The 24,476-nt window shown below is 38.4% G+C and overlaps 1 protein-coding gene across 1 annotated transcript in view; it reads right to left on the bottom strand.

The window, feature by feature from the left end:
- Positions 1-24,476, bottom strand: part of LOC126457597 (cytoplasmic dynein 2 heavy chain 1) — an 808,157-nt gene that overhangs the window by 215,498 nt on the left and 568,183 nt on the right. The window contains exon 50 of the mRNA XM_050094037.1: positions 6,571-6,785. Coding sequence (XP_049949994.1) covers positions 6,571-6,785 — 215 coding nt within the window. The remainder of the gene's footprint in view (positions 1-6,570; positions 6,786-24,476) is intronic.

Genomic DNA, 24,476 nt, shown 5'->3' on the forward strand with positions numbered 1-24,476 from the left:
GTAAATATTTTGATGCATCTTCAAGGCTACTGTACAAATAGCAATACATGTTGCTTGTGCAGTTATCGTTATTCAACATTAGAAAATGCAAGCTTTTATATTCATGACTAAGATAAAACAATACCTGTATTTCATATTCACAGGCACTGCTACTTTCATGTATGACATGTCTGGTATGGCACGCAAATATCAAATGAATGGTTGCAACTATCTCTCTTAACTGTGAGACTGAAGGCAGTTACATCATTATATTTTGATAAATGTTCACCTTCAAATTTTTCAATCCTAGTCACTTGACATTACTTCAATAGTTTATCAAAACTGGAATAGACTTCTTGACTAAAACCATATGGTACACAAGCCAATCATCAAATGTAAGGCTGGTGTCTTAAATCAAATTTAATACTTTCATTGTGTCATATACAACAGTGTAACACAAAACATTCACATTTTGAAATTACACAAACAAGAAACATAAAAATTGCAAAAACAGATATATTTATTCCTCTTCAAAAATAAAATTATTCTAGTGCTCACTACTGCTGGCAACACACTCTCAAGACTATTGGTAAGTTATCCAAGGTGAAATAGTTCAAGTAAACACCACTCATAGATTAGGCCTTAGACCTGTTCTGATTGGACAAATGCTGCCTACAGGACAGTAAGAGGAACAATCTGTGATCGTGGAACATGTGATCATCATGTTGCCAATCCCGCCAGCTGAAATTCCAGCAGATGAATCCTGGGAGTACCACTGTTTCTTTATTCAAGCAGTTCCTTATTTGGACTTACAAGGTTGAGTAGACCCTATTGCAGACCTCCTTATCTAAGGAAAAAATCCAAGGAGGTACTGGGAATTGAACCCATGTCCTTCTGCGCCAACAACATTAACCACTAACCATTTGGCTATGGAGACAGATATAGAAGGTTTTGCATGAAACTGTAGATGGAACAGTGGTAGATACATCCATACTGCACTCTCTAAGTGTCCAGCAGTTCCATGGAAATGTATCCCCAGAGCTAAAACATTACTTGGTGTCAAATCATGAGTCAGAGTGAACTGACCAAATCGCAAAGAAAATCGAAGAATACCTCTTTGAAAATAAGGAATGGTCAACAAGCAGAGTGTCCTTGTACATGCTCTGTTGGAATTACAAGTCTCATAAAGTTTACCCAGTTTGAGATGCACATAGTTTTGTAGCATTTCACAGTATCACTAGACTTACTGCCACATTTTATTAGTAAAAATAGTATTTCCCTCACACTTGGAATTTGTCTTTAATGCCTTGGAGGCAAAAAAAGTATTATGTAACAAATGTTCATGAAGCTCACAAGTTGTAATTTTTGTCCATTACTGAAAATTAGTTTGTTTAATGTGTCCTGAAGATGAAAAGGAACCTTATGACTAAACAACATGACATCTTTGAAGAATCCTGTTTGTCAACTGCCTGATGAAATACTGGGTGTGATTTGTGTAGATGTATACTGACATTATTCTAGAAACATAAATTTGAATGCTATAATCCCAAATTTTACTGCCATTCAGATCACAAATCAAATAGATTGTAACATGTTTCGTAAAAGGACTCAGCAACTGCTTCACTGTTCTGCTCGAACATATGTAGGTTTTCACATGGTGTGACAATTAAGAAGTTTATGCTTTAATAATGGCCCAGTAGTTTTCATATTTGAAAACCATCACTAAGTAATTTTTTCTATCCGGAGTGGAAAGGAAGGCAGCACAGTCTGCAGTACAAGGAGAGCACGTTTTCATTTATATATATAAAAAAAAACAGTCAGTATAATAATTTATATCAACAGTTTTCAGTGTCTTATCCCACTATCAAATTACATCTACATCTACATCTACATTTATACTCCTCAAGCCACCCAACGGTGTGTGGCGGAGGGCACTTTACGTGCCACTGTCATTACCTCCCTTTCCTGTTCCAGTCGCGTATGGTTCGCGGGAAGAACGACTGTCTGAAAGCCTCCATGCGTGCTCTAATCTCTCTAATTTTACATTCGTGATCTCCTCGGGAGGTATAAGTAGGGGGAAGCAATATATTCGATACCTCATCATACAACATGTGACATTAGCAAAACTTTTCACTCATATTTTCTCCATACTGTCAAATTAGCTCATGCAGAATTAGTTAAATATGCCAGTGTCATATATAACTAAAAGAGATTCTTCCCAGTCAGTAAACTCTCAAAAAATTTTTGTGTCTCATACTGTAAACAGCAGTATTGTGAAAACTCTCTCTCTCTCTCTCTCTCCCTCTCAAGGTAATTTGATGTGTCGTGCTCCTCTACATCTACATCATACTCTGCAAGCCACCTAATGGTGTGTGGCGGAGGGTACACTACCTGATCTCTCCACCCCTGTTCCACTTGTGCATAGTGCGTGGGAAGAATGATCGTCGGTAATCCTCTGTATTGGCTCTAATTTCTCGAATTCTCTCCTGGTGCTCAATATGCGAGGTGTATGTGGGAGGAAGTAATATGTTGTCTGACTCCTCCTGAAAAATGCTGTTCCAAAATTTCAAAAGTAAATCTCTCCGTGATGCACAATGTCTCTCTTGTAACGTCTGCCAGTGGAGTTTGTTTAACATCTCTTAACACTCTCTTGCCAGCTAAATGATCCTGTGACAAAATGCACCACTTTTTGTTGGATCTTCTCTATCTCCTGTATCAGTCCTATCTGATAGTGATCCCAGATAGATGAACAATACTCAAGAATTGGGCGAACAAGCACCTTATACGCTACTTCTTTCATGGATGAGTTACATTTTCTTAAGATTCTTCCAATGAATCTGAGTCTGGTGTCTGCTTTTCCCACTATCTGCTTTATATGGTCATTTCATTTAAGGCCACTCTAGATAGTTATGCCTAGATATTTTACAGCAGATGCTGTCTCTAGCTGTTTGTCATTAATAGTGTAGCTGTACAGTAGTGGATTTCTTTTCCTATGTATGCACAATATGTTACATTTATTTACATTCAGGGTCAACTGCCAGAGTCTCCACCATTCTTCAATTCTCTGCACATTGTTCTGCAAATTTGTACTGTCTTCTGTCATTGCTACTTTGGTATAACCAACTGCATCATCTAGGAATAGCCTTAAAGAGCATCCGACACTTTCTACTAGATCATTTATATATATTGTGAACAGCAATGGTTCTATCACACTTCCCTGTGGTACTCCGGATATCACCTTTACATCTGTCAATTTAGTTCCATTCAGAGCGACGTGTTGAGTTCTATCTGCAAGAAAGTCTTGAACCCATGTGCAAGTCTGCTCTGATACACTGCAAGCTCGTATCTTTTTCGTTAAACAGCAATGCAGGACAGTGTCAAATGCCTTACTGAAATCAAGGAACACGGCATCAGCCTGAGCACCATTGTCGACTGTGTTGTGGACCTCATGGACGAACAGAGCGAGCTGAGTTTTGCAGGATCTCTGTTTGCGGAATCCATGTTGATTTATATAGAAGAGCTGTTCATTTTCCAAGAACGTCACAATTCTTGAGCATAAAACATGTTCCATAATAATTCTACAACAGATTGACGTCAACAATATGGGTCTATAATTGTGTGGACTACCTTACGGCCTTTCTTAAAAGCGGGAATGACATGCAGGTTTTTCCAGTCATTAAGTACCTTTCGTTGCTCAAGCAATCTACGATAAATTACTGCTAGAAGGGGAGCAAGTTCATTCGCATAATCTTTATAGAAACTAATAAGTATCTCATCTGGTCCTGAAGCTCTTCCACTACTAAGCGATAGTAGCTGCTTTTCAATTCCGTGATCAGTTATCTCAATATCTGCCATTCCGACATTCACACGATGATTGAAAGGAAGGACAGTGTTATGATCTTCAGCTGTGAAACAACTTCAGAAGACTGAATTCAGTGTTTCATCCTTCTCTCTGTTATCTTCCGTTTCAGTGCCGGTGTGGTCGCTGAGAGAATGAATAGATGATTTTGACCCACTTACTGATTTTACATATGACCAAAATCTCTTAGGATTATTATTCAGGTCAGTTGACAACGTCCTACTTTCAAAATCATTGAATGCTTCTCTCATTGCTCTCCTTACACTCATTTCCACTTTGTTCAGCTTTTGTTTGTCAGCTAGGTTCTTACTTCTCTTGAATCTGAGATAAACTGATCTATGTTTACATAGTGATTTTCTAACACAGCTATTAAACCATGGTGGATCTTTCCCATCCCTTAAAACCTTATTCGAAACATACTTGTCTAGGGCATATTGAACGATGCCTTCGAATTTTTTCTATTTGTTCCCCACACCTTCGTCCTCATCATCGAATATTTGATGATGACTGCTGAGATATTGTGAAATTTGTATCCTGTCACCCTTGCTGAGCAAATATATCTTCCTACATTTCTTAACATTTAGGACCTGTCATCATAGATGCTGCCCCAGCCTTATTGTCACTGACACCTTCCTCTACACTAACTGATTCCATAAGTCCTGGTCTGTTTGTTGCCAGGAGGTCTAAGATGTCACCCTCATGAATTGGTTCTCTAACTATACGGTCAAGGTAATTTTTGGACAAGACATCCAGAACAATGCCACATGATTACCAGTCTGTGGCACCAGTTTTCATGGCATAACACTCCCAATCTATACCTGGCAAGTTGAAGTCGCCCCATATTACAGCTGAATAGTTTGTCCAACTGAAACTTGATTGTATATAACATATACCAAAATTTTCTTTTTTAGCCATTAATGGATCAAATTTGTGCATGGACTGCAGATAATATACTGCTGACAGTATATTCATTATGAAGGATAAAAGTTAGCTTTCAAATATCTCATGGTTTTAAAAGTACCATTCTTTGCCATGAAAGAAACCATATTATTAAAGAAATTTCATTACATTCACACTTAAATTGTGTTGCAGAATTCTGAAATAGTGAGATACATATATATTTGACAGATTATTTCTTTTACTCATTAACCTTTGTAATGACACAACAGTTAAAAGCCCATGTTTTCCTTTATATGAAGAATTAAAATCATTAGTTAATACAGTTTTCACTTTGTTGTCATCTGTTTCACTTTGTGCATCATAAATAAGGCTTGACAAATGGAGATAATGTTTGTTTGAAGTTTTTTGAGACACAGGTTTCTGTCACAGCCCCAAGGGCACACTGTCTTTTTCACTATGAATTATGTTGTTGCTAATAGCAAATTTCTAGCAGTTCTACCCTTCACTTTAAACAGATACACAACAGTCAGTGTGTATTTAGAGTCTTCTTAAATGTCAATGATGTACATGGTCAGTTCACATTAATGTAGCAACCAACTATGTTTGAGTCAGCATGTAATAACCACTCACAGATAGCAGGTGGCACTACTAGCAGTGAATGGCATATAAAAGGTGTCGGGGAGAAGTGGAGAACAGTACAGTCATTGATGTAATGCACACATGGAGCAATTTATCCAACATCAAAATTGCCATGATCATTGGCCTTCGGACCAAGGGTGGAAGTATTTCTGAAATGGCTAAGTTTGTAAACTGTTTGCATGCCATTTCTGAAATGGCTAAGTTTTTAAACTGTTTGCATGCCACTATAGTTAAAGTATACAATGCATTGCAAAATGTCACTATCCAAAATGTTTATGGCTGAACAGACATAAAACTGTAGAGCCCCTGACTGCCCAGATGAACAAAGCAGCTACCAAGAGTGTCTCCTCAATGACCATTGCAGTGAATGATTTCTGCATGAAGGCCTCCACTGCAGGCACCGGGTTAATGTGCCAATGCTGACTGCTGCTGATCAGCAACAAAGGTTGAAATATGCATACCAATAACACATATGGAAGTCCACTGAGAGGGCACAGGTGGCCTTTTCAGATGAATCATATTTTATGCTCCATCAGACAGATGGCTGCTGATGTCTACAGCCTCAAGAACATCTGAAAGCCAAACTCAACACCAATTGTCGGAAGAGTCCACGCTGGAGGAGGAGGCATTATGACTTGGAGAATCTTTTCGTGGCATTCCCTAGGTGATCGCATCATTCTGGAAGGCACAATCGATTAACCTTCCTGTATGTGTTGCAAAAGTCCATGCTGCTAAAGTTGGTTATTCAGGCTTTTGACAGTTGGTTGCATTAATGTGGCTGGTCAGTGTATATAACTGGTTATTACATATAAAGTCTTCCCCTACATTAATATCTTACTTTTAAGAGTTCTTATGTTTTGGTAAAGTTCAGAAAAATGACTTTGTGAAGATACTTGGGTAATATTATTCCTTGAAATATTTTATCAGTTCAGTTGACACTACTAAGCAATGTAAAACTACTGGTCATAAAACATAAATGTAGTCAAAAATTGTGAGTCACTATATTATTCTTAAGGCAAGCTACTGGCTTGTATGAATGTCAATCAATGACAAAAATATTGATTTTTCACTGTCAGAATTATATTTAGTCCATCAACTAGAGAAAAAGTTTTGCATAAAATACATAAAATCACTATGATAATGTGAAGCAAGCTGTGACAAGACTGCAGGAATACACATTCAAGATGCATTACCTTATCGTAAGTTCCTGATTCTTCTTCTCACTTTGTTCTTTGAGCATTTCCAGTTGTCCTTTATGTGAGTTTGCATTGTGCATTGTTTCTGTTATTATCTGAAGGGCAGTATTTGCTTTAGCTTGCTTCTCTGCAAGTTCCTTCTGCTGAATATCTGCTTCTGACTTGAGAGAGTCCACAACATTTTTGGCTTCTGTAAGTTTCATCACTCCAATCTATGTTTTAAAAAATGTGTACAACATTATTATTTCCAGAAAAAAATTTGAGAACAATATCATCTATAGTTTGTTTACAACATCCTGAATGAGGGATCCCTAGTTCTGAATTGGCTGAAGTTGTCGTTTTGTTTCCAGCCACTGCCAACATTGGTGATCTAAAACTACTGAATGTTTGTAGATAATTTTAAAGAGTTGTTAGTACAGTATTATTGAAATAACTATGTTCCATACATATATATCTAACTAAGCTTAATTGTCACTGTTTTTGTCACAAAGGCAAAAAACAAAGAGAATTGCTATTACACATGAAAAAGAATTGTTTTTACATTTTTCAGTTGGAGACAAATAAAATGACTTGTCACACACTGACAATATAAAAACAGTTATTGTGACAAGAAAGCATTGTAATCAAGTGTTAAAATAAACATACCAATAGCTGCTCGAGTCAAATAATTTTTTACACATTGATGACACAGTAGTGGTGGCATATGTGTACATAATCGGAAAGGGGAGATTTATACACACTGATGACACAGTAAAGTGGTGACAAATAGCTACACAATTGAAAAGGGAGAAAATGAGTTAACTAAATTGTTGGAAGAAGAGTTTAACAGTCTGAAGCTAGACCCCACAAAAATCAGGGTATGTGTTTTTCACTTGAAAAATAAACAAGCTTGGAGGAGAGTGTAAATAAAATGGAGGTACCAAGACCTATATTAGGGCTGCACAACAAATCATCTTGAAATAAAACTACACAGAACTGCCACCTTTCAAACAACATTATCAACACAAAATAGCATTTTACATCAAGAGATAAAACTGTATAATAACTTGTCAGATGAACCGAAAAAGAGTATTAAAATATATCTGTTTGAAAGAAAGCTAAAGCTATGTTCTTAAATAAGTATGTTACAAGATTAAAGATTATTTAGAGGACTCAGGAGTAGTGAATAGTAATGAAAGATGAGAACTACAGCATCTTGTCACAGTTCAATTCATGATTGTGATTTACTGCTTTCAGGAGGAAGTCATGTGCCATGATGTAAACTTCATGACACTAATATTTTCCAGGCAGATTGTGGGACGTAGTTGAATATGGTGAGAAGGGAGTCTGTAGCTGATGCAAGGTGAATAGCAGCATCTTCACAGTCTGGGAGACATTGGTGAGTGTTTTAGTGTGTGAGGCAGTGAAGAATGGAACTATGTTTTACATTTCAAGTAACTGGAAACATTCCAAGAGTCATCAGTGGATGTCCCCAGTCTGTGTGTCAATCACAAATGAAGACTATGTTTTATATTGTAAGTTATCTGAAATAAATTGAGTGTAAATCAAGGAATGAGACAGAGCAACTGTTAAGACACTGACCTCATGTACAGGAGGATGGACTTGCTCTGTCCAACCATCCTGATTTAGCTTTCCTGTGGTTTTCCTGGATCGCTAAGGCAAATGCCAGGATGGTTCCTTAATCAAGGCCATGGACGACCGCCTGTTCTATTGTCATAGGCTGCCTGACCTATCCTCATAAAGCATGTTAAGCATGCTGTGTGTTTTACACTTTTGTTCTATTGACTTGCACTGTATTACCTTGACAAGTCCTGCATCACTGTGAGATGATCCTTGGATTAATAAAGATAAAGAAATAAATAAAAAATATGTTAAACAAAAATAAAGTGCAAGGATGAATTTCATACAAAAACTAGCTGAAACTACATGAGGCACATCCTCCGTACATCATCTGTGGCACTCTGTGTATCAGTTGCAGCAAGCATAGCAACTTCTTAGAGAAATTCCACCCACATCAAACAGGTGCACACTGTCAATACAAATGGACATAATGTATCAAAGGGTTCAAGACTAGCACCTATTAGGAAAATTTCCCACATTGTAAGAACTACTCCTACCCACATTTGGAGAGCCACTACAGCAGAAGTCAAGCTGAAAAAGAAACTAATGAGCTATATCATCCACAGTATGGTCAGCAGATGCTAACAGCCAAACTTAGTTCAATGAAGTGGTTTACAAATACTGAGTAACTTACCGGTACAACAAGAACTTACAGAAATAACTGTGGCAAGAACAAACATCAGAGTTGGAAGGCTCATAACAGACGAATGATGGGAGTTTCAAATAAATACATTTTTCACTTTCACTGCAGTGCTGCAGAAGAGTGTCACCCATCTACAAAGGAGATTACATGTAAAACATAAGTGCAGCCCGTTCCTGGGAACTGCTCAAGTGTTTGGGATCCCCACCAGGTTGGATTATAGTAAGATGAAGCAATTCAGAGTCATGTTGCTACACTTGTTATCAGCAGGTTCAATAACCACAACAATATTATGGAGACACTTCGGGAACTCAAATCGGAATGCCTGGGTGGTAGGTATGGCAATGTTCTTTTCCTGAAATATCAATGAGAAAATTTAGAGAATCATCGTTTGAAGCTGACTGTAAATTGATTCTACTGCTGGCAACACACATTTTCCATAAGGACCCCAAGAACAATTTAAGGGAGATTGGGGCTTGTACGGTGACATCTAGACAGTCATTTTTAACTTGTTCCATTTGTGATTGGAACATGAATAGAAATGACCACTCTGCCCTGCACCATACAGTAAGTTTGCAGATGAAGATAAACTGAGCTTTTTGATTAACCCATCCACATGCTGGTGCCACCTCAGTTTATTATTCATATGGATACCCAGGAGCTCCACACATGGAGCCTCACACAGTGTATGCCCATAGATCCTTACTTTTGATACCTGTAAGTCATTTTTGTTTATTTTTAATTTTAATAATGAACAGCCTCCGTTGCACCGTTTACCTAGAATTTACCTAGGTTTCAGTCAGGATAACCCAACCTTCTTCAGAATAATAGTATCTACCACTAAGTTCCAGTACAGCACTCGTGGCTGCCACATCGCAGTCGCGAAGTGGCTGAGGCAGTGCCAGATAAATTTTACAGTTTGACGATAATTTATGGATTTGTAGTTTTAGCTTGACAATGTCCACTATGGACAAATAGTAGACACTGTTATTCTGAAGAAGGATGGGTTATTCTGACTGAAACCTAGGTAAATTCTAGGTAAACGGTGCAACTGAGGCTGTTCATTATTAAAATAAAAATTAATATTTATACAGTTGCTGACAGGGCTGCAAAATGTTGAAGATATTTTCATTTTTATTTGTGTGGAATTGCATATTATGAGTTTTTTGCCATCTTTTGGAGGTTAAATCTCATAAAAGTCATGACAGTATGCTAGCTTTTGGAATGATGAGTTCCTTTACCAATGACGAGAGGGGGATTTTTTTAAACAGTAGTATTCATGTTTTAAATAGAGGCTATTAGAAACTAACATAAATTTCTGTTTTTGAGACAGGTATAATTGTTATGACAATAAAGAAACTCAGTCAATTTGTCAGCATCAAATGTTCTGTGATAAAAGACCTTCTTCCAGTACAATGAACAAAGTGGTGTATGACTGGAAAACAATGGATTAAGGGGAGTTGGAATGCCGGAAAATGGAAAAAATTCACATTTTCAGTTTTTAACCTTATAACTTAATTTGAAATTTTCTGCTTAAAATGGTGCAAAATTTGTTAAGAAATTCCAATTGGAAGTATTTTTATTTAATTTTTCAAAATTACATGTGCGCCCAGCAAAGTTACCCATCTTGTGATTTGTACACATTTAAATCTTCGCATTTCCGAAAACATTACATATAGAAGGCTGTGGATTTCACTCTTCAGTTGTAGAATCTTTGATCCTTCCATAGGTACCATTGTTTTTACGACTAGCTGTGTTTATTGTTCAGTTTTTGATCTGTGAGTGTTTGTTTTGAGCCTCGAGTTTAGTTTGTCGCTCATTTGGAGTTTGTTATCTGTCTTGTTTTGACTTTCAGTGGTGAGTGCGTAGTTTCTACGATGCCTAGGAGTGCATCATTATTTAAAAAGCGAAAGTTTCGCGGTAATAGATTTACAAATAACGTTTGTTCAAGTGATTCTGCTTCAGCACCTGTTGATGCTGGTGAAAGTTCTGACGTTTGTACAGCTGAGATGTGTGAAGGAGACACGCCCACCAGTGCATCAAAAAAGAAGTTATCAAACTGTGCAAGTGAAATTACAGATGAAGCTTCTAATGAACAATATGTTTTAGTCGACTTTCCTGTTTTTACTGAGTTTATGAAGAAATGTTTGTGTTGTAATCTTTGTGGAGGTTCTTTTGATATGAACATAACAAAATCTATAGGACTTTCCTGCAAAATTGCTATAGTTTGTGCCAGTTGTGAAAATGAGACCTGTTTTTGGAGCTCTAAAACATGCAGTAGCAATTTGTTTGAGAGTAATATCAGGCTAATGTATGCAATGAGAGCAATTGGTAAAGGACATACTGCTGCTCAAACATTTTGTGCCATAATGAATCTTCCACCTCCACCTGCTAAAATTGACAATTACACTGAAGTGATAGGAGATGCTGTTCAGTCTGTAGCAGATTTATCAATGAAAGCTGCTGCCAGTGAAGCAAAATATATAAATGAAGGAAACCCAGATATCCCTGTTGCTTTTGATGGAACCTGGCAGAAAAGGGGTCACACATCCAAAAATGCTGTTGCTACTGTTACTAGTGTGGACAGCGGTAAAGTTTTGGACTATGAAGTGCTCACTAAACATTGTTACCATTGTGCATCTGGTAAGATAGAAGCAGCTCACATATGTAGCAAGAATTATGAAGGTACGAGTGGAGGCATGGAGGCTGCCGCTGCTGTGAAAATGTTTAGCAGATCAGAAAAAGAACGGGGAGTATTTTACACAAAATTCCTTGGAGATGGGGACTCCAAGGCATACAAAAGTGTTACAGAATCCATGCCATATGTCAATAAGACAATAACTAAACTAGAATGTGTCGGTCATGTTCAGAAACGAATGGGCACTCGTCTAAGGAAACTGAAACAGAATCTGAAGGACAAAATTTTGTCAGATGGTAAAACCATTAGAGGTCGCCTGTCAGATAAAATTATAAATGAATTACAACAATACTATGGTATGGCAATAAGAAATAATGCAAATAATTTGCAGGAAATGAGACAAGCTGTATGGGCCACATATTTACATCGATCATCAACTGATGATAATCCTCAACATTTTGCTTGTCCAGATGGTCCTCAGTCATGGTGCAATTATAGAAAATCTCAAGCTACTGGGGATCCTTATCACCATAAAAATTATATTCCATTGGCTGTTATGGAAGTAATTAAACCAATATATAGAGACTTGGGGCATCCTGATCTTCTGTGAAAATGTCTTCATGGTTGTACCCAGAATCAAAACGAGTCGTTCAACAACCTCATTTGGACTCGTGTACCTAAGAATGTATTTGTTGGGATAAAAACATTGAAATGGGGAGTCAGTGATGCTGTTATTTCATTCAATGATGGTCATATGGGTAGGCTAAAGGTCATGGCAAGGCTCGGCATTGCTCCTGGTATCAACACCATCAGAGGTCTTCAGCTTCTGGACAGCGTGCGAGTAAGGAAGGCTCAGTATGCAGCTGAATTTAGTACAAAAAAAGCAAGGGCAGCAAGGAGAAGAAAGCTTCTAGGTGAAGAAGAAGAACTAGAAGATGACCCTGATTACTCTGCTGGACACTTTTGATAATAGAATAAAAGGTATTTGTGAATTTTCATAATAAATTACTTTAATCGCATTTTCTGGCATTTGACATTTTTAGTGTTACATGTACCTTTATCTCATAAACCACTCAACCAACAACATTCAAATTTTCAGAAATGCTGCAAAACAGTTCAAAGAGGCCACTGAACTAGAATCATGACAAGAACTGGCTTATTCTCTGAACTAGGGAAGTTTATGTTATACTTTTTCCAATAAAAAATGGCTTAATGGTAAAAAATTCATAAATACTATACCAACAAAAAGAAAACATTGGTTCTAGTTCAGTGGGCTCACAATATATGCTGAAAACCTCTGCCAGAATTTCAAAGTTCTGAAGATAATAGTTCCAAAGAAAAAGGTACACAAAGTTAGCAAATTTAACATTGGCCAGATAGGGCATTCCAACTCCCCTTAACAATGTGTTATATAACCAGTTTCCAATATAGGTAGAATTTCACTCAGCATAAAACACTATAACCAAAAAATCAACAATTTCTTTCAAATAGTTTTAATATACTATATAGCACTTTCATGTGTAGAACTCAATACATTTACAAAAGCTGCACAAAACACAACCTCATTTCTCACAACAACAAACAGGAATAGAAAATGCTGGAAACTAATTATGGTGGTCTCTAGGGTGCATATTTCATGTGATCCTAAATTCAGTCATTACACTTAAAAATCAATCAGAAAACACCATGTACTATTGGGTACACTATGCACAAGGTTACAGACTCTCCCCTATTGTCAAGACTGCTGGAAAACAAATACGACTGCAACAAAATGGAGGAAGGTAGCTAAATACAGTAAATTGGGCACAAAATAAAAACAGTTATGTTATGATAAATGGAAAAAAATGATCGCCAAACAACCAGAGAAGATAGCTGAACAATACATGGATTATTAAAATATTACTCAGAGGTGATTAAACAATAAAAATGGTCAAACCAGGAAAGTAGGTCATCAGATAAAGGAAACATTCACCAAATACACAAAAAAGAAAATAATTCCCAAAATAAATAACATTACTGATAAAAGACAAAAGCTCAGCCAACAAATAAAAGAGGTAGGCAAATAAATAACAAAGTTCCAAAAAACATAAAAGGACATAAAATAAGGACAGGAGTTAACTAAAGGGGTGGTAGCAGTAGTAGTAGTAGTAGTAGCAGTAGATTTAGTCATCTGTAGATCTCTTTTTACAAGGATATAGGCCTTGTCAAAGTATTTAGAAGTTTAGACCAATTTAAAATAAGCTTTTTCATATCCAAATATATTTACAGACTTCTAGTTAGAAACAATCATTAGATTTTACTCCTGGTATAAAATACTTTTTTTACAAATAACTTATTAAATAATGTAATGCCACACTGTTCACCCATATCTTACTATCAGATCAGCCACTGCACATACTGTACACACAGTGTTTCATAACACTACACAAACACACACACACACACACACACACACACATTGGTGATCTCTGGGCCATCTTCTGTACCACAACTTCCTATTTGCTATCCTGAAAAACTGAGTCAGCATTCCTCGGTAATGAGTGAGATGTTGAGTTCAGAAAGAGGGAGAGGTGTTAGCATTGTGCTATGCATAGCTTGAGGGGAGAGCGTTTCTAGAAATGAAAAAAGAAGGAAAAAACATAAAGTGAAGGTGTTATGTGGAATGTTGGATGTTTTATAATCATTATTATTATTATTATTATTATTTATTTATTTGTATAATTTTTTTAGCAAACCCCTACTCTGTTTTATCTAAGAAATCCTTCAATATATACAATGTATTGCATAACAGGTACTTTTTAGCTGCCTTTTTAAATAAGTGTATTTTTGCAATTTCTTTAATCTCTTTTGGTAATTTATTGTACAGTTGGTAGAAAATGCTGTTTTGAGTTTTATGTTTACTTTTTTTGTTTTCTGGTAAATGTAAGTTGGGTCTATCTCTTGTTGCACGGTCATGGACAGAGCTGTCTGTGCAGTAATTACCAATGTTATTTTTTATGTGTACAAATGACTGGTAAATGTATTCACATGGAGCAGTTAAAATCCCCAGTGTTTTGAACAGATCTTTTCAATGAGCTCAAATAGTATTTTTGGTTATTATTCTTTTGGCTCTTTTCTGGAGTTTGAAAACCGTGTTCATATTTTGTGCATTTGTTTCCCCAAAAAAGAATGCCATAGCTAAGAACTGAGTGTACATATGTATAATATCTAACTAAAAGACACTGCAAGTTACACACTGATGATAGGATTCTAAGGGCATAACATGGTAATGACATTCTGTTTACAAGTACCTTTGTGTGTTCACACCACTTCAACTGAGAATCAATATTCATTCCTAGAAATTTTGCATTTGTTACACAGTCTATAGAGGTGCCATCTACATTTCATTTAACGTTGTCATATTTCCTCTTCAAACTGAAATTCATGGCATTAGTTTTCTTTATGTTCAATGTAAATTTATTGCTTATTAACCAACCGTAAACTTCCTTGAGAGTTTTATTTGCTTTCTTGGCAAGGAGTTCTCTTGTTTCCTCAGTGACTATAATATTGCTGTTATCAGCGAAGAGAATTTTTCACCATGGGTAACACTACGGGGCCTCTCCGGGGACACCACCTTGATGAAGCACTGTCCGTGCGGGTGGAGAGGCTTGCATATCCGCGGGAAGCTGAGGGCTATGCCGAAGGTAGAGGACCTACTGCCGGAAAGGCCTCAGCCGATGGATCAGACTAAGAGTGTCCTACAACGTCCCTTCTTCCCTATCCCCCTATCCACTCCTAGTCCTACCCTATTCCCTGACCCAACCCAAGGTGTGATGCGATCCGTGCTGAGGGGTGCGTGGCACATGGGAAGATGTGTTGCAAATGGAGCCTCAGGGAAACCGGGCGACCTCCATGAGTAATTAGCCTTACACTGCGTGGGGTATTTGTAGTGTGGAACTTCTAGATCCCCAAATCTCATGGGACCAACATGGACATGATTATAGAAAAAGAAAAAGAAACTGAGGGGCAAATTGAGATCTCAGATAACCAAACATTGGGGACGGAACCGATGGAAGGCACTTCCAGTACTGAATCAGGGCCTAGACCTGAGCCAGAAGTGGGAACTGTAACCGAGAAGCTAGACCAGATTAAGATCAAAGGCTTGTCTGGTGGCCAAAGGAGGAAGCTACTCAGGGAACAGAGGGAAAAGGAAGGAAAAGAATGGCTTCCTAAACACAAATGGAGGGAAGTAAAGGGACTAGAACCCAAGACCCCCAGGAAAAAACTGTCTCAGGTTGAAGGGGACACGCAGACCCCCACAACGTCAAAGACAGGTAGTAAGCGGATAAGGGAGGAATCAAAGACTCACTCCTTCCTGGAAAGCAGGTCCAGAAAAAACTGAGGCAACAAATAGGGAAACAGACCTATAGTACTGCAGTCTCAGTTTTTAGGATGGCAGTTATCCAGGAAGGTTATCCACTGGTGGCCATTACCTCGCAGCAGAAGGAACTAGTACAGATGGCCCTCTTTGAAAAGATCGGGGGGGGGGGGGGGGGGGGGGGGGACGCTGGCCCAGGTCCAAACTTCAGGAGGGTCTATCTAGACTGTGGTGCACTCATTTTCGTCTGTGACTGGGTGCACACAGTAGAATGGCTCAAGGACAAGGTGCCCATGACATCCCCATGGGAAGATGCGAAGCTGCTGGTCAAGACAGCAGCGGAGCTTCTTAAGACCGCAAAGATATCATTATGGGTACCCAAGATCCTTAAGGAAGTCTCTCCCAAGACTCTGTTCCAGAAAATAGGGGCCCAGAACCCAAAAGTCCCGACAGAAGACTGGAGAGTGATTAACCAGAAGGTTGCTCCGGAAGGACGAACCCTGGTGGTGGAGGTTGGTGAGAAGTCCCTGAAGGCGATGCGGGAGCAGGACCTGAAACTGTTTTTAGGGTTCTCGCAAGTCACTGTCAGGGTTCTCAAAGACCTTCAAGATGGCAGTAAGATGGAGCCTGGAGGTGCTGCAGATTAATCTGCAGCACAGTAAAGGGGCCTCTGCTGCCCTGAGCCGCTGCCTGGGCAGACAGGGAGTGGATGTGGCCCTGATACAAGAACCCTATTTATACAAGGGGGGTGTATTGGGCCTCGGAGGCACTGGAGTTTAGCTGATTTATGCTAGAAATCTAAGAAACTCCAGAACACGCATCTATGTTAGAAACGGAATTTCTTTCCATCAAAATGCAGCAATGTGAGTAAGGTATCATGAGGGAAATTGTCTTGGGCTCAGCATACCTTCCTTATGAAGGCAGTTCTCCCCCTCCCTTGGAGGTGAGGAGACTGGTAGAGACTTGCCATCAGCAAGGTGACCAACTGCTGGTGGGGTGCGACGCCAATGCCCACAACCTAGTGTGGGGCAGCAAGGACACCAACAGTAGAAGTGAGTACCTTCTTGAATTCCTCTTAGCTAACATCTTAGAGGTCCTGAATAGGGGCAATGAACCTACATTCAGGAATAGCAGAAGGGAAAAAGTAATTGACATAACATTTGGTTCCATGACAATGGGTAGCTATGTCAGACAATGGCATGTGGTGTTGGAGCCATCCTCATTGGACCACATGTATATTAAATTCAAGGTTGAAATGGGAATCAGACAGATCATGATTTATAGAAATCCCAGGAAAACAGACTGGGAGACATATAGGAGGGCCCTTCACTTAGGCTTATCGGAAATTAAAACCACGATAAGGAAGCCAGTGACCTCATATCAGGACAACTGCACAATCACCAGGAAGTGCAGAAATAGGAGTGTTCCTTGGTGGAATAACAAATTGGAAATGCAAAGAAAACAGGTACGGAGACTTTTTAATATTGCGAGATGCAAAGGACAATGGGCTAAATATCGTGAGACCCTTGTCAGTCACAACCTTGCAATAAGACAAGCAAAGGAGGCATCCTTGAAGGCATTCTGTGAGGAAGTGGAAGGCATGGCTGTACAAGCCAGACTTCACAAAATTCTCACTAGAGTACCAACTAATCCAGGAGATACATTGAGGGAGGAGGATGGGGAATATACAAAGACAGCAGATGAGACGGTGGAATTGCTCCGCAAAACTCACTTTCCTCAATATGCTCTGCCAGATAACACAGACCAGTATGTGACCCCAGGGAGACAACGGTTCTCAGACAGTCTAAGAGAGGACTGGGAAGCGGCCAAGGAGTGTGTGAACTTCAACAAAATCCAGTGGGCGGTGGGAACATTCGAGCCGTTTCAGTCACCTGGCCCAGATGGAATTTTTCCAGCTCTCCTGCAACAGGCAGGAGGAAAGCTTATAAGAATCTTATACAGGCTATTTAGGGTTAGCTTAGCAGTAGGAATCATTCCCAATGTTTGGAGGGAAGTGAAGGTTGTCTTCTTTCCAAAGCCAGGGAGAACTGATCATACCAAGGCCAAGAATATGAGACCAATCAGTCTGTCCTCCTTCATTCTCAAAACGCTGGAAAAACTGGTTAATGTATACGTTGGGGAGAGGAGGCTATGTAGGGTCCCTCTACACCTGAACCAACATGCATACCAACCAGGTAAATCATGTGAAACAGCTCTCCACCAACTCGTCGGGAAGGTGGAAAAAGCACTTCACTTGCAAGAAATAGCCCTCTGCATCTTCATGGATATCAAGGGGGCCTTTAGTAACATGACCTTCAATTCCATGGTAAGGGCAGCAGAGGTGCAAGATCTGGGGACCACTATGTGTGGGTGGACCAGAGCCATGCTTAGTGGAAGGACAGTAGAGGCTACCATGATGAATGAAAAGATGGTAATTAAGACCACTAGTGGCTGACCACAAGGAGGAGTTTTGTCTCCTCTATTGTGGAATCTAAAGGTGAACGAACTCATTGAGGAACTAAATTCCAGACAACACTACTGCCAACGACACGCAGATGACCTTGTCATAGTAATACTTGGCAAATTCACTGACACAGTCAGGAATATGGCACAAGGAGGATTGGACATTGTTCAAAAATGATGCATTAAACAGGATCTGAGAGTTAATCCTAAGAAGACTCTTGTGGTGCCATTTATGAAGAGACATATTCAGCATACAAGTTGGAATCTAAAGCTCTCTGATGTGGCAAAAACTGGGGCCTAAGCCCCAGGGGTATGCACTGGATATACACCACAGTGGTTAGACCTAGGATTTCCTATGGGGCCATAGTGTGGTGGAAGAGGGTAGAATAGTGCGTTGCTGCTAAAGAGCTTGCTAAGGTGCAGAGATTGGCCTGCTTAGCGATAACGGGTGGAATTAGCAGCACACCAACTGCTGAAACGGAAGCCATACTGGACATGCCTCCACTTCACCTTTGGGTTAAGATGGAGGCAGCAGCTGGGGCACATAGACTTAAAACTGGCCAAAACTGGGTCTCATTTGGATATCCAGAATCACACGCTAACATAGTGAGTGAGGTAAATATAGGTATGGCTGGGGAAATGCCTGCTGACTATATAATAACTCCTAACTACTTCGACAAGCCTTACAACATAATAAGTGGAAGTAGGGAGCAGTGGAAGGAAACAGTTCGACACCATACGGAGGACATTGTGTGGTTCACCAATGGGTCGAAAACAAATCAAGGCATTGGGGCAGGGTTGTACATGGTTCAGCCAAGACTGGAGAGTAGCATCTCTCTAGAGAAACTGGCCTCTGCATTCCAAGCCAAAATTATTGCAATCAGGGCATGTGTGGAGGAGAATATGAGTAGGTGCTACAATGATCGCAGCATCTACATCTATTCAGACAGCCAGGTAGCCATGAAATCATTGGCAGCTCCTGCAACAAGATCTAAGATTGTTGCAGATTGCCACAGGGCTCTGGTGGACCTAGGGGGAAGCAATAGGGTGTATGTAGTGTGGGTCCCAGGCCACTCAGGGATCTGTGGCAATGAACAAGCTGATAGATTGGCTAGGATTGGGGCAACAACTCCATTTATTGGACCAGAACCTGTCTTGAAAATCACCAAGGCTACAATCAAATTAGAAATACGGAACTGGCTGAGGAAACAGCACGTAGGGTACTGGACCAAGGTCCATAAACGAAAACATGGTAAGGTAATGATGCCCAAGCCATATTTTAAAAGAAGCTCTGTAATCCTGGAACTGAACAGGAAAGAGATCAAACTCATGACTGGACTCATGACCGGTCATGGGAACTTCAAAAAACACCTACACACGATGGGTATAATGGAAAAGGACCCTAAATGCAGGATCTGTGATGAGGGTGAAGAAACTGCATCACACCTAATCTTTGTATGCATGGCATTCGAGAATAAAAGATACAGAATCTTCGGGACAACTAGACCTGAAGAAATTGTGTCTAACAAAAAACTGGTAGAGGGACTCCTTGCACTATTTAAGGGCACTGGTTGGCTTTACTAGATATACAGGGAGCGATACCGCGCAATAAACTTAGTTTTGGTGCGGGCACTGGCGGGTTAGACCTAAGCTGTTTTAGCTCTCCTGCTAAAATCAAATCAAATCAAATCAAATCAACACTACTGGGAAGGTCATTTACATATATCAGTAACGGTATTGGTCCTAATATACTACCTTGCGGAGCCATTATATTTATGTGTTTTGGTTCTGATAAGTGTTTTACTAAATGTTTAGATCTATTTGAAGTATGTGTTATCTCTACTCTTTGTACCCTATCTGCTAGGTATGATCAAAACCAGTCATTAGCTACCCTCTTATTCCTAATGCTTCTAATTTATTTAATAGAGTCTGACTGTATCAAACGCCTTAGAAAGATCCAAAAATATGCGTGAGATGCACTCATCTTAATAAAGAGCAACAAGTACAACTTTTGTGAGTTCTACTATGGCTGACTTCATATTTTTGCCACTTCGGGAAACCAAACTGTGATTCGCTTAAAAGATTGTATTTATTCAGGTAAATCATTAATCTGTCTTTCATAATTGCCTCTATTATTTTTGAGAATGACAACACCAGGGAAATGGGCCGGTAATTTTCTATGTCTTCTGCATTACCTTTCATAACCAATGGTACAACTCTTGCCTGTTTTATCTGCTCTGGAAATGTTCCCGATGTGAAGGATTCATTTATTATATTTGTTAAGGGGCCTTGTATAATCCCTATGCATTGTTTCAGTACACACACTGGTACTTCAGCTAAGCCTATTGACTTTTTAGTTTTTGAACAGTTTTATTGACTTCATTCTCTGTGTTTGGAAGTAACATCATTGTATTTAGTGCAACATTATTTACAGGTGTTATATGTGTTTTGGGGAATTTTTGCTGTAAGTTCTCTGCAATACTTGAAAAATGCTCATTTACATAGTTTGCTAAGTGTTGTGGAATATTTATTACCTTATCCCCCTCCCTTAGCAGTATGTTATTCTGCATTTGTTTGCCTCTTCCCATTTCCTTTTTTATAACATCCTAGACTGCTTTGCTTTTATTCTCAGCATTATATATTATTTTGTCATTGAATGACTTTTTTGCAGCAATATGCACCTTCCTATAGATCTTTTTGTATCTGTGATAGAAATTTAAGAAGTCTGGATCATTGTGTATCTTTTTCATGGAACTGAGGTATTTAAGAGTTTGGGAGGACTTCTTTATACCTGCTGTTATCAATGCTGTTATCAATCTGTTTTTGTAAGATGATGATACAGACATGCATACTTTTGGAAATGTCTTTTCAAAGTTCAATTTAAACAATGTGGAGAATTTAGAGAATTTCATATTCACATTGGTTTATTTGTACACTTCATCCCAGTTTTGCTTTTCTAGTTCTTTTGAAAAATCTTTAATTTTGATTTCTGATAGATGTCATTTGTAGGCTTTTAGTTTAGAGAATGATTCGATGCCTAATTTTACTGTTGTTATTTGACATATATGCTCTGGTAGTCCGATATCTTTTACAGCTACATCACTTTTTTCCCTGTCCATGTTTGTGGCCACATGGTCAATTACTGACGCAGTCATTGTAGTAACCCTTGTTGCTCTATTGACCAATAGGGACATGCCAAACCTTTGAAGGATGTTTATGAAGGTACTGCTGGATTCATTTATGATAGTAGTGTTGCTGTTAATGTCCCCACACAAAATTATGATGACTTTTGTACTTGAGACATTATCTAGTACTTCTGTTAATTTACTGAAAAAAGTGTCCACACTACCACTGGGAGATCTATACACACACAAAATGATTAATTTCTTGGTGATATCAAGCCCTGTTAATTCAATAGCTGATATTTCAAAGTGTTTGTCTTAATTACTGTACTGAGATCATGTCTTCATTTGAACTGTGTTCCTTTTCTGATGTAAATTCATGATCCTCCACCCCTTTAAGTAGTTCTGCAATAAGAGTTTGCCCTTTCATACAATGATAATAATACATGTAGGATTTCTGTGTCCCTACACCAGTGGTCAGTAATACAAAAAAGGATCAGGAGAAAGGAACTGAACATCGAGGAAAATCACTGAAGACATAAGAAAGATCATAAAATAATGGAAAAAGCTGAACCCTTCTTGCACACAAGCAAACTGGCAACAAATATAATGTGCAAAAAATAAGAATGTAAAACTGAAAGGAGAAATAGTCATTAAATATACTATTAACACTTCTGAACAGAAAATAAAACTGTAGGAAATTGGGTGAAGAGTGCTAAATGCAGAAAAACAGTAATCATACAAGAAAGATTGGTCCATTGATAAGTAATAATTATTGTAGAGCAGAGTGAGAGGGGGGGGGGGGGGGGGAGGAAAGAGAGAAGACTGTTTAACAATGGAAGGAGATAGCCAAACAATGAAAGTGTACTGAAAAACAATGAAAAAATATAGCCAAACAAAAACTAGAGAATAAAACACTAAGGAAAATATTAAAAAATAGAGAAAAGGGGTCACCAATTAAAGAATAATTATGCCTGGACACAGACAAACAGCATCCAAATAAAGAAAAAAAGATGCCCTAACAAAGAAAGTGGATCTCTAAATATGAGAAAACAAAATGAAAAACTAAGAGAAAGGGTCACTGAATACCGAAAAAGGTCTGTAAAGAAGGAAAAGGAGGCGCTGAACACAAGAGGAAGATTACTGAAGTAGTGAAAGAATTGCCAAATTAGTCCAGTCAGTGGCAAAATATAGTTTCAGGAAATTTTTCAAATTTATACTAAGCCTTCTGCAGCTCTTTCTAAATCCTTAGCAATGCAGTGCACCGACATTCCGGAAAGGGATGTGTTAACACTACATTGAACACAAATATGAGTTGCTAATAACATAAACTCAAGAAAAATATGTGGACAGAATCTGTGTAAATCTCTATCACTTTTTCACACTGCTAGCAGAGAAATTGATTCTTAGTCATCCTGTACAGCAGTTGTAGTGTTCTTCCAGGAAAAGTGACTTCCTACACCAAAAACTGCTGCTCAATTTTCAGTTTACAGATGGACTATATCTCCCCAGCATTTCCTGGCCATTTCTTTTACATAAGCAGACAAAATAACAACACTGAGCTCATGTTTACATAGTGGAGTTACTTTAAATTCATTAAGTGAATACTTACTTGCAGTTGTTAAGTAAGCTTTTACATAAATTACATTTCTATAAACTGTGGCTGTGAAGTGCTAAATTTGTAAGTGTGATGGTGACAATGACCTATGTAGTGTTGATGGCAAACAGATTGTATTAGTAAATGGAGCATCTCTCTGCTGTCTGTCATTGGCAGCTTATTCTAAAGCCATGGAAATATGTTGTAATGACTTGTTGGTGAATTAATTAATGAGCAGAAAGTTACTGGATTTTTCTCACCATTAATTGTGTTACTGGTAGACTGCATAAATCTCTTCCATTCAGGAACCCTTTAGCATTGTAGAAGAGTGTGTAGAGATTCATTTCGCATTTGTTACACTAATATTATTAGTAATTTATTTCTGTATTCCATATAGTGTTAATCTACTTTGGGGAAAATAAACACCATCACACCCAATTGCACAGCTCATAAGGCGAGCTGCAGATGGGTTGGCGTAACTTCGTGAAACACAATGTAGTTGATTTTTGTGATGTAACATGGTAGAGAAAATGGGGAATTTCCTGCTCACTCTTCATTTTGCAGACTTATGAAGGAGAGAATTACATAATCCAGCAACCTACTTTTCCTCACACTTCTAACCTTCACCCCGCCTATCCATCCTGTTACACCTCCAGAACACAATTTACCCCTTAATATTCAATATTTGTTCTTAACCCCCCTGCATTTAACAATATATGTTAATTTTATACCATTAAAACATTATTTTCACAGGCTGTCTTTCAGCAACTATATATAAGTTTTGATGGCGAAATAACACAGCCAACCAGTTGCAACTAATTGTTTAATGCATTAAACCTAGGTTTCAACATCTCTAACAATGTCTTCATCAGAATGAAAATTTAAAAGCCCTATGAAGTAATATGTAGAAAATAAATTCGACAGAAACATTAACCAAGATCAAAAATGTTATAACATAGAAAGGCTACCTACATAAAGTTACTCTGTGAAAAATCAGTAGTCAAAGTTTGGAGCAGACATGCTCAAGTCAACTCAATAATTACAAGTGTTCCAGCCTTTGGTATGAACACCTTGCAGGAAACATCAGACTAAGCTTCCCAGTAGCTTACATTGCTGCCATGAAAACAACACACAAGTTGTGCCATCTATCAAGCTTGGACATGCCCATTTGAGACAGTATAACAGAAATAATCAAATTAAACAACAGTTACTTATAAAAAACAAAATTCAAAGGATGAGAGTGTAATGTAGTTTTGAAAATACCAAGTACTCAAGTAAGTGAAGTACAACTAAGAGCCATCTATTAGGCTTATCTAAAATGCCCATTGTGTAAAGCGCAGAGTATCATAGAATATTTACAAACAGCTGTGCAGCCCTAAAAGATGTGCATGAAGGAAACTTTAATAGTACACAACTGTTTGAGATTTGAAGAAAAAGAAACATCTTTTTCTTCAGATCTGATATAT

The sequence above is a fragment of the Schistocerca serialis genome, chromosome 2 (assembly GCF_023864345.2).
Source record: "Schistocerca serialis cubense isolate TAMUIC-IGC-003099 chromosome 2, iqSchSeri2.2, whole genome shotgun sequence".
NCBI classification, from domain to species: Eukaryota; Metazoa; Arthropoda; class Insecta; order Orthoptera; family Acrididae; genus Schistocerca; species Schistocerca serialis.